General features: G+C 37.6%; 1 protein-coding gene across 4 annotated transcripts in view; it reads left to right on the forward strand.

Annotated features, from left to right (window-relative positions):
* CASK (calcium/calmodulin dependent serine protein kinase) overlaps positions 1-12,127 on the forward strand; it is a 204,677-nt gene that overhangs the window by 161,470 nt on the left and 31,080 nt on the right. For all 4 annotated transcript variants that reach the window (XM_065677115.1, XM_065677116.1, XM_065677117.1 and 1 more), the window contains exons 14-16: positions 3,902-4,090; positions 4,541-4,619; positions 10,972-11,057. In XM_065677115.1, the coding sequence (XP_065533187.1) occupies positions 3,902-4,090; positions 4,541-4,619; positions 10,972-11,057 (354 nt within the window). The remainder of the gene's footprint in view (positions 1-3,901; positions 4,091-4,540; positions 4,620-10,971; positions 11,058-12,127) is intronic.

Genomic DNA, 12,127 nt, shown 5'->3' on the forward strand with positions numbered 1-12,127 from the left:
GTAACAAATCTGGTTGAATATTTGACAGGAATACTTGCTTGAAATAGAACATAAAACAAGGCAGAATGGTACTTAGCTGTATTATAAGAAATATTTAGGAGAAAACAATGGGAGAAAGAAAAAACCCAAGAATAATACTCTCTGATGCTCTACTTTCATTTGATTTACCTTTTTTTCTTTGCATAATTACCACACAGTGTTGATAAAATATTAGACACTGTGGACAACGACCATTTTTTAAGTATAAATTATTTTCAGAGTAGACATCAATAAAAATGATTGTGGCATATAAAAAAAATCATGTATCAAATCAAGCAATAGCAAAAGTGAGCTGGAAATAATCTTTTACAGGTATCTCTGTTTCCACCTGATATCTTCCTAAACATAAAACCATCTGTCAGAATTCTTTTGCTGCAATTTTATAAAAAGTTGGGATGGATTTTTTTATATGGAATAAGCTGCAAATCAGTAAAGAGTTTTTTTAATACAGAATAGTTTCTGTAGGTTAGTCTGTGGCATCCCAAGGTAAACTGCTAGTTGATGTAGTCACATCCCTTCTCTCCATGTTTCATCCTCTCCCTTGCACTGCACTTTGATACTGTACTGTGCCAAACTAGTAGAAAACTGCTCCAAAAAAACAGTAATCCACTTAGCAAAAAGATTTAGGGACAACTTAAGTGCTGCCAGAGCCAGAAGAAGCAAGGGAACAAACACACAGTCCAGGTTAGGGAGGATATAAGGTGCAGACACCAAAGACCAAAGAGTCTCCAGATGTCAGAGGCAATCCCATCCTCTCCCATCATTACCAGTCCTGCTTCTGGATACACCTCTTATAAGGTTGCAGACCTTACAGAGTTGTTCTTCTGTATCATGCTAAACTTTCTTTCAGAGCCAGAGCCTTTAAAATAGATACCATTATGAAAGGAAATAATTTTATAAAACAGTATTGTCAGCCTACACTCAATGTGTTTACCAAACACTGTACAGAGCAATACTCTGGTTAGTAAGTTGCTAACCAGAGACTGAAGCGTGGAGACTGAAGCAATAAGGTGTAATAAGTAGGATCATATGTATGATAGCATTGTATTTTACTATTGTTTATATTATTATGTGATGTGTATACCTGATCAGAAGACAATGGAGTATAGTCTGAATCATGTACTTAAACACAGTGTTAGTGGTTTAGACTATGTATAGGCCTTTACAAAACCAAAGCAAATAAAGCATTTGTAGGTACACTTACCGGCACAGAGATCTTCAAGTTCAAGGTTTCTTGGTTTACTTTTGGTTTATCCTTGGGTGCCTCATGGGTACGGGAGTGAATTATTAATTTAGTCTGTACATGCTTAACATTTTAATTTAAACGAACGTATGCAAATTTTGCATAGAGATCTTCCAGCGGATAATTAATTTAAGAATTCTTTAAGAGATTCTCAAGTACCTCATTTGTTGTGTTCAAGGAGCTTTTATTCCATTACACAACTAGTTTTTCAAATGTGCCAGTTTTATTTGCAAAAGGTTCTATTATGTGTGTTTAGTATGTGGCAGCAATTGAAATGCTTGCTGTACTTAATTACATACTGAAGTTTTAGCCATCATCATGTGCCTTCCTACACTGTTCTTTACAGACAATGATCCCACAATATAGTAAAAAGCAGTTGTTCTCACTAGACTAATTTTCACCAGGATTATGATGTTTTTCAAATGAAAAGGAGACAGGGAAAAATCTGAGTTATCAAACTTAAGAGAAATGCATGAAAATTAGTATCTTGAAGTCCAATCGCAGTCTTTAAAGTTTTTCAATATTTAAACTGAGCTTGCTGTACTTTAATATCTGGTGTTTCTGAATTCATGTTAATTTTTGTTAACACATTCAGAAATAATCTAGTATAGTTATGAGCCTTTAAGAATGTTCAAACTACCATACTTTAACCTCCTACAAAGTGTATATTATTGCTAAAAATATAGTATAAAGCAAGGCAAATATGTGATGTGAAACAAATGTAAGGCCCTGAATTACATAAAAAATGTAATGTTGAACCATGGAGAGTATAACAGATACAGGCAGGTGCATGAAGTTGAGTAGCTTTGAATAGATTGAGCTGAAGGAAGCATAGAAGATTATCCTGCTCTGTTAGAAAGCACTTGAACACAAAGCCAAGACCACACTCCTAGAGTGGATGTTTCTTGTAACGGACAGAGCTAATGCACGTTTGCACACAGCTGCTCTTATCTTATTTGGGACAACTGCAAACAGTTTTCAGACGCTAGAATGAGAATTAAGCTTAATCTGTAAACCTATATAGGAGTATTCACACATAAGTTTACACCCAATTAAAAGAAATCAAATTAAGGATTTATTTCATTCAAGTGATTTAACTTACATGTATGGTCCAGATTTCTAATGCAAAATGTTGCTTTAGTAGTACAGACTAATGCAGAGGAATTGTAAATTTGAGCTTAGCGGTTGACGAAATAAGGTGAAAACAGAAAATGCAGATACAGGTCAGTATTTAACTAAAAGCAGTATTTGTGTGGGTGGGCTTGAAACACTAGAAGAACAGGAAGGAACGTGGGCAGAGCCTTGCTAATTTAGGGAATTCCATTCCATCATTATAATGCTGAATTCCAAACTATAGCTTGAAACTGATTTGAGGAAGGGGAACTTAAATTGTTTACGAAATTATCATTTATAATATGGTACACTTTAGAAATCCTACCTTGGGGACAAATTCAGGTTTTTGTAGAGGCCATGAAACTCCCATTTCTCCCTTGGATTCTACTTTAGAAAAACATCTTCTATCACTTTTTTTCCGTTTAAGTTCTACTTCAACATTTTAACTGAAGACTAAGACAGAGTCAGATTTCTCTGCCAAAATAAATTCTAGATGTCAATCTAAAGCCTTGCAAGATTGCTGGGTTTTGTAAGTTAAGAGCTATGAGCATTTAGATGAAAATTAACGAGATGTGAGCTATAATATACATGGTTCTAACTGCAGTGGTCGCTGATATCTCTACTGTTGTGGAGGTACTGCAAGAGCGAGGCTTGATTTATCAATCCCTATCTGAGAAACATGACAGTTTGAGTATAAAAGCAGGATCTATGTCTGATGCTTGATGAGTCAGTATAGGAGTAGAACTAGCATGCTGACATAAATCATATCTAGCTTTTGGACAGAAGGAAGTTTGCTATAATATACTCATTAAGAGTTGAATGCAGATATGAAATGACATTTAATCGATTATCTGCTGTACCATTCTCTACATTAAGAAACAGAATAAAACCAACAAAGTACTATTTGAGCAGTTTACTGGTTTAGATGGTAATTTTTATCAGGCATCATGAATGCAATGTGGTTGTGCTGGGTCCGTGCTCTGGAGGAAGGGGAGAATATGGAAGTGATTATGCTGGTAAATAACAAAAAAAACAGTATTTCATTCTTTCAGACAAAACTGATGCACAGCCTGTCTTAATTAGAATAAAATACCATGGGATCTGAATATCCTTCCGTCTTATATGGGTAATTACTATCGAACAGTTTGCTCAGAAAGGTAGCTTCCTAATTCTGTGTCTAGGCACATAAATAAAAATGTCTTAATTCTGACACCTTGCAGAAAATGGGGAAAAGGGAAGCAGCATCATTCTTACTGAGACATCTACAGTAGAAAATCAGGTTTGCCCATGCAGATTTTAAAGGCTAGGGTTGTGTGTACACATTTGCAGTCTGCTGAAGTTTATCTTAAACTTTCTTTAAGGGAAAAGTTCCTATATAGACAGTGAGGCACAAATATCTTGGATTTCCTTTAATTTCTAAAAAGCTTCAAAAATACTTATAAAAAATGAGTGGTTGGCATCAGAGATTATGGAAGTCTGATATTTTGTTGCTGTAATCTCCTCTAGGCCTTACTTCAAACTCATGATGTAGTGGCACATGAAGTTTACAGTGATGAAGCGCTGAGAGTTACACCTCCTCCCACCTCTCCATACCTAAACGGGGATTCCCCAGAAAGCGCCAACGGTGATATGGATATGGAGAATGTAACACGAGTTCGACTGGTGCAGTTCCAGAAGAACACAGATGAACCAATGGTATGGAGGACACCTCAGTATTATTCTTGACTCTGTGCTGGTAAAGAACAGTATTATAATGATTTTAATGACATTTTCTGCACTTTGGAGTGGGGTTGCCCGTATAACTGGTATTGTTCAGCAGCCATTGTAGATGCTTATTCTCCTGTGTATATACTTAACTTAAAATGCTATGTATGCGTTCATACTACTGCTGGTTTTGTTTAAAAACAACGTTGTAGTGCTTACAGCAGATGAAGCTTTTCACTAAACTGGGGACTTTGCACTGTAATACAGAAGTGCATCTTTAACAAACCAGAATGCTCATGCATTAAAGTATTGCGTCTTCACTTATAAAGAGTATTTGTTTTCACTGCTCATATCTGAGTGGCAAAGTTTTTATTATAACCTTAGGATTTATACCCTGCCTTCAAGCTTTTTTCTCTTCTTTTTTTTTTTTTTTCTTTCTAGGGCATCACTTTAAAAATGAATGAGCTGAACCATTGCATTGTGGCAAGAATTATGCATGGAGGAATGATTCACCGGCAAGGTAATTACTTGTCATTACTAGCTTTGTCTTCAAACACAGTTGTTTAAATAATTTTGTACAAACTGTGTAATGGTTGTACTCCTCATTTTGATTGCTACTATTCCATAGTAGCGTACCTCTATCTAGATGGAGTCCAGGTGACCACCTTTGTCACCTGCCAGTCTGCATTTTGAGATGAGGGCCCACTGTGTTTCATGTAGGCCTTAACTAGGGTAATGGACGTACAGCTCAAGAAGAGATTAAAATGCCAATAATTTCTGGAGCTATACTTATTTAATGCTCTGTTAAAAAAAAAAAAAAAAATCCCTTGACTACTTACAGTACTTTTGCATGGAAAAATGAAAGAGCCTTGTTCAACAAAAATGAAAATAAATGTCTTCATCTATTTTCACACAGCATCTTTGTACTTTTGATGTTGAGGCTCATAAAAATGATTTTTTAAACAAAAACATTTCTTGTGCCTGGAACTTGAATCTTTGTTTTCAGTTTTCACTACTATAGCAAACACTTCACACACATCTTTTCTCATCTCCAGTCTACTGCTTTTTCCATTTTGTGTGTCCAGATCAGATGTCAAAAAAAATAGCTGGACTTTGTCCTACTTTAAACAGATAAAGTTCCCACTAAGTTGTTAGCTGCAAGGTTGGGTTGCAGCTTAGAAGTGTTACTTTAGTTTTTCCAGTTTGCCATCTTCTTCTTTTGATGAATACACAAATTTTCATCATTTGTCAGACCAAGGTTTATTCTAGCCTACTGTTCTGTTTCAGAGGATGCTAGGAACAGGTAATTAGGGAGACAGAACATAGAATCATGAGACCTGGACAGGCTGGAGAGTTGGGCGGGGAGAAACTTGATGAAATTTAACAAGGGCAAGTGTAGAGTCTTGCATCTGGGAAAGAACAACCCCATGTACCAGTACAGGTTGGGGGTTGACCTGCTGGAAAGTAGTGAAGGGGAAAGGGACCTGGGGGTCCTGGTGGATAGGAGGATGACCATGAGCCAGCAATGTGCTCTTGTGGCCAAGAAGGCAAATGGCATCTTAGGGTGCATTAGAAAGGGAGTGGTTAGTAGGTCAAGAGAGGTTCTCCTCCCCCTCTACTCAGCCTTGGTGAGGCCGCATCTGGAATATTGCGTCCAGTTCTGGGCCCCTCTGTTCAAGAAGGACAGGGAATTGCTTGAAGGAGTCCAGCGCAGAGCCACAAAGATGATTAAGGGAGTGGAACATCTCCCTTATGAGGAGAGGCTGAGGGAGCTGGGTCTCTTTAGCTTGCAAAAGAGGAGACTGAGGGGTGACCTCATCAATGTTTACAAATATGTGAAGGGTAGGTGTCAGGATGATGGAGCTAGGCTTTTTTCAGTGATATCCAGTGATAGGACAAGGGGCAATGGGTGTAAACTGGAACATAGGAAGTTCCACGTTAACATCAGGAAGAACTTCTTTACTGTAAGAGTGACAGAGCACTGGAACAGGTTGCCCAGGGGGGTTGTGGAGTCTCCTACACTGGAGATATTCAAGGCCCGCCTGGACAAGTTCCTGTGTGATGTACTGTAGGTTACCCTGCTCTTGCAGGGGGGTTGGACTAGATGATCTTTTGAGGTCCCTTCCAACCCTTGGGATTCTGTGATTCTGTGTAATAGTTAGGGTTGGAAAGGACCTCAAGATCATCTAGTTCCAACCCCCCTGCCATGGACAGGAACACCTCTCACTAAACCATCCCACACAAGGCTTCATCCAACCTGGCCTTGAACATAAAACAGGGAAAGGGTACAGCAGTCCTTTTCCTGATATATTGACTTAGTCTCCTTGATATGATCAAGCCTGTCAATAAGCAGGATAGATAAAACTTTCTGTACAAGCAAAAATGGAATTCATATGGACTTCTCTGTTCCCTTAGAGGCCCCTCTGAACTGAAATTTTTTTGTCTTCTAAAAGTGAATTTTACAAGGAGATTGCTCTAAGATTCACAGGAAAAAGGTTTTCTTTCAATTGTACTTGAATAGTGGTGATCTCTACAAAGAACTTTTTCACAAGACTGTGTTTGATAATATGGGTGTAATAAAACTTCTAAAACCTGTTAAAAGTGGTTAAAAAACCCAACTATGCCCATTAACACTCTGATATTTTCTTTTTAATTATACAGTGTCTTTTATTTCTAAAGATTTGGGAATCTTAACCTATTTTATATGTGCTGCACCTAAAGATCTCTTCTGCATGTTTCTACTTTTGTTAGTGCTCCAGATGCTTTCATTCACTGCTTCATTCAACATACCTATATTTAGAATATTTTTACTGAATAGAACAATATAAATGCAAGTTCACAGTGATCTTGAGCACATGTCTTTGAATCCTATTGACAGGATCTGTAGCTTTCATTTGGGGAGGAGAGGGTAGGAGAGGGGGGTATGTTGTTGTTTCTTCTGTCTTCTCTTTCTATATGGAAAACTGCCAGAGCATAACACCAATGACTAGATAACAGATCTCCTGGGAGGGTTACTGGAACTGTATAATTTCAGGTCTAGCAATATTAAGTACAAACTGCATAATTCCCAATCACAAAAACATAGCTGCTGTGATGTCTGCTTTCTATCTCTATGCCAGCTCTAGCCAGTCCTGCTGAATATAGTTGTGCCTATTCAGAAGGTTAAAGTGGGAAGATAAGCTTGTAAAGATCCTATCTACTTGCACCTACCAGAGAATTCAGCTCAATGAAAATGAAACACCAGTTTCAGCCATAAAAAATTGTCTTTTTGTTGACCTGTCTGCTCTTGTAGGATAAGTGCATGAATGTACCTTAGATCTCAGGCTTTTAATTATGTCTTGGCTTTCACTTTCGTGTCTGTGCCTTAACTTAGCTCAGTTGTCCATTCAGTTTTTACCTATGGATTCTTTTTAGAATACTTACAGTGTAAATATTCTTTTCAGGGGATCTGCATATAGCCTGAGTTCTCAGTAGCTGTCAGTACCTTAACACATTTTTTTGCTGCTGACTGGTTTTGGGGCATATGTGCTTAAATGTGAAACCATTCTTAAGATGCATTTAAGAAGAGGTCCCAGTTTGGCGTTTTAAAAGATTTCCAAATAAGAGAGAGGATTTACTGGCTGCCCATTTATTCTCATCAGAAAAACAGCAGTTGTACATTGTCTGTGCTACGTTCTCGAAGAATCTTAATGTAAATCTCACACTAATTTTTAAAACACTGATACCTCTGATAATGTTTCTTCAAGTCTAACAAAACCTATGTGAGGACTTGGCGAAAATATGATTATATGTTCACAGCCTTTCACTTTTCAGCTGCAGAATTTCCTTTTGGCTACAAAGCATGTTTCCAAAGAATTTGTTCTGTGCTCTTCCTCATAGGGTAGGATTTCTCCTACTTCTATGCAGAGCAACAGCACACACTTCCTAAAACTGTCTTTACTCTGGCTTGCAAAGACAAAGAAGGAAATAATTTGTTCCAGAAATGCATCTATTCTTTATTGTTACAAATGAGTTATACATCAATAAGTCATGAATAGCTTAAGTTCTAAAGAAACACTGCACTTTCAATAGAAAAGGAACCAAAAGCAACCAAAATTAAATGGCTAAGCAAAGGTATCATGAGAGCTACAAATAGTACAGAACCCCTGTTATTAAAAGATGTCAAGAATACTCTTTTCCAATGAGAATATTTATGAAAAGTATAAAGTTTCTACAGAATAATAATGGCCTCTTCCCTGAGACTGAAAATGTCTTCTTATGGTTTCCTAGCTCATCCACTCCCCAAAACATCTACATGACCATCTACTACTAAATATCCATGCTTTAGTCCCAATTTTTATGTATACTGCTCCATTCCAGGTACAAACGGAACAATATTCACTTCTGTCAGAATAACAGAAATGGGAAATGCTCCAGAAGAGGGAATTTCATTTAAGTGCACTGTTGAAATAATTTGATACAGGGATATCACTGACTCTGATTCTCATTCTAATATTTAATCTAATAATAATTAATAATAAATCTATATTTTGAATAATCTATATTTTGAATAATGCTAAAGAATCTTAATACTGTTCCAGGGCAGTATTATTCAGTATTATTGTTTCATGACAATTACACTCAATTCAAACACAGTTTAATTTTGGCATGATACAGTCAAAGCAAAGCCTCGTTTATTTAGAATATTTTTTAAGAATTGGGTATTTAATGGCTTCCTGAGAAAGCATGAAAAGAAATGAATTTTCAAAGTGTTTTACTAGAGGTTTGGTCATAACTATTCTAGATGTGAACTAGATTGATTCAAAATTCAGATGCAGGGCTGTTGCATTCACATTCAGTAAACTACTGATTGTGATAAACATTGTGATGAGTCCTTTTTTAAAATGCCACTATCTGCAGATCAGTTCCTAAAGAACTGTTTGGAGCATTTAATGTGGCTGAAGGACTTACTCTTGAGAGTAGCAGGAGTTTTTGTGAACTTCTGGCACTCTCTGTAGCACTGCCAAGTGAGCTTCTGTTTTGCAGAAGAGAATCCAAAGGAAATCATAGGAACAGAGCTTTTCAAGATTCTTCTCTTTTAGGCTGTGCTTATGTTTAGCAGGAACACAGTTTAGTTTTCATACATTTGTCCAGCTGAAAGTTGTACTTGCATGGTATTCTTTGGAAAAATTGATTAGTTTGGTTCAGGAAAGGATTTTAAGGATTTTTCAGGATTCAGGTTAATCAACTTTTTTCAGGTAATTTACTGTACATATGCTTTAGTTTAGGAACAGTTTAACAGTTGCTAGTTTTCCAAATAAGATTAATTATATTGGGTACAGCAATTGTATTAGGTACAGTATTTAGAAAAGGATACTTGGACAAATTATTTAAATCATACAGTAGAAAGAAATGTATGTGAAGTAAATGGTCTTGTCATTTGGGAAAGAGTGACTGGAAAGCTGCCTGGTGGAAAAAGACCTGGAGGTGCTGACTGAGAGCTGCTGAACATGAGCCAGCTTGTGCCCAGGAAGCCAAGAAGGCCAATGGCATCCTGGGCTGTATCAGCAACAGCGCAGCCAGCAGGACCAGGGCAGTGAGCATCCCCCTGTACGGGTGAGGCTGCACCTCAGATACTGTGCTCAGTTCTGGGCCCCTCACTGCAAGAGAGATATTGAGGTGCTGGAGTGGGTCCAGAGAAGGGCACAAAGCTGGTGAAGGGTCTCAAGTCTGGTGAGAAGCAGCTGAGAGACCTGGGGTTGTTTAGCCTGGAGAAAAGAAGGCTCAGGGGGGACCTTATCACTCTCTACAACTACATGAAGGAGGAAGGAGCAAGGAAGTGGCTGGTCTCTTTTCCCAAGTAACAAGTGATAGGACAATAGGTAATGGTCTCAAGCTGAGCCAGGGAAGGTTTAGACTGGCTATTAGGAAAAACATCACGGAAAGGGTGGTCAGGCATTGCAACAGGCTTCCCAGGGAAGTGGTGGAATCACCGTCCCTGGAAGTGTTCAGAAACTGTAGATGAGGCCCATAGTAACATGATTTAGTGGTGGACTTGGAAGTATGGAGGTGAAGGTTGGACTTGATCTTAAAGGTCTTTTCCAATCTAGTTGATTCTATGATTCATTATATACAAAAAACATTTCTTGCTAATAATAAACCATGCAAGTTTTTTTGGAGAACTGATAGACAATTGGGTGGGCTTGAGCTACTCAAGTCAGAAATTATAATCCAAAAAGAACCTCCTAGGTTGCTTTTATTCCTAAGGATAACTAATTCATTCACTGCCCTCTCCTTGTTTAGCTTTTGTAGTGTCTCAGAGCCATGTTGTAGCATGCCATTCCCATCCCAGCTTCAACAGGTCAGTTTATGACTTGCCTAAGATAAGTAGATATTTGTTTCATCATCTGACATTGTAGGTAGTCACAGCAATCATTCACATTCAAGCTGAAGTTAAGTGTACATACAGAAAATGCATACTGTAACTATGGTATATCAAAATCAGAGAAATGAAAAAAATACAGCAATCTGACAGATAATATTAAGGCTGTGTCCAGAAACCAAACGGCATTAAGTAGTCATCTGATAAAATGCTACTTGAATATCTGTTGAACATTTCCAGCTGACTACTTGCATGTGACTTTCTTTTCAATGTGAGCGGTTTTGCAGTGTCCTTGCATAAGGGACTTATATCTTTCCCATGTACTTTATAGATGCCTATGTATCTCATGCTGGTGTATTGATTGCACAGACAGATTCGTAATAGCTACCAACGTCCTTATTTTAGTGTTGTTTCATGTTTATACCTTTTTATGAATATTAGTACTGTCTTACAATTATCTCATTTTGCAAAAACATGTTTGAGGTAATTGTGTGTTTCATTAACTCCGCAGGTACGCTCCACGTAGGGGATGAGATCCGAGAAATAAATGGAATCAGTGTGGCAAATCAAACTGTAGAACAACTACAAAAAATGCTTGTAAGTGCCTGAAATCATTTTCATGCTCTTTACAAAATCCTTTTTTCTTCTCTTCTTGATAGTCTACTGATGTATGTAACACAAAGTCTTCCTGTGTTCAGCTGTGAAAGCCTTCTACAGGCTCTCCCCTGTTTTTTAGTGAAGTCGGTTTTTTGCACCTCATACCCAGGAATGGTAGAAGGCACCTCCAGTTGTCATCTTATTTATTCAGTTTAGTAGCCCCAGCGATAAGATCACTGATACCAAATCATTCCTGAGAGATGTACATCTGACCAGCTCTTAAAAAGAATGTGAGTAATGGATGTTCCCCAAACTCTCCAGGCAGCTTACTTTAGTGTACAACTCTTCTGTGTTTTAGAAAGGTTTTTCTGATGTCCGAGTTTACTTTGAAATGCAGGAGTTTCGTTTCTTTTCTCTGGTGGACATAACAGAAAAAAATTCTGCTTTCCTCCTATTACTCATCCCAACGTAGTCTGTAAACTTCATGCCCTTGTTTTAAATCTTCAGTCTACCTCAAGTGTAGTCACTGAGTGTACTATGAGAAAAAATAAGCTTTTCTTGACTATTGGTATACTTGTTACACAGGTACAAGGGCAATAAATCATAGAACCATTCAAGTTGGAAGTAACCTCAAGGGTCTCCAGTGCAGTCTCCTGCACAAAGCAGTCTCAACATTGAATGCAGCCCAGGTTGCTCAGGGCTTTGTGAGATTAAGCCTTGAAAATATCAAAAGATAGAAATTTGACAGCACAGGTGCCTCTTTAGGCAAACTGTTGCAATACTTACTATCATCATGGAGAAAAAATGTATTCTTTACATGTAGCTGGAACATCCCTTCTTTCAATTTGTAACTATTGTGGTTGATAGTTAGTGATGTAAAAAAGAAAAAAAAAGAAAAATACAACCTATTTTGAGTTCAGTATTGTCTTTTTGCAGGAAAACTCATTCTTAGGATTTGCTAGTAAAGTTTGATGTTCCATAACCTGCAAATTTTTTCTGTATGCAGCCCTCACCTCGGGATCTTGGATGATATCACTAATCCTTTTGTTGTGTTCAGAACCATGTAGACA

Source organism: Lathamus discolor, chromosome 4, assembly GCF_037157495.1.
Source record: "Lathamus discolor isolate bLatDis1 chromosome 4, bLatDis1.hap1, whole genome shotgun sequence".
NCBI lineage: Eukaryota > Metazoa > Chordata > Aves > Psittaciformes > Psittacidae > Lathamus > Lathamus discolor.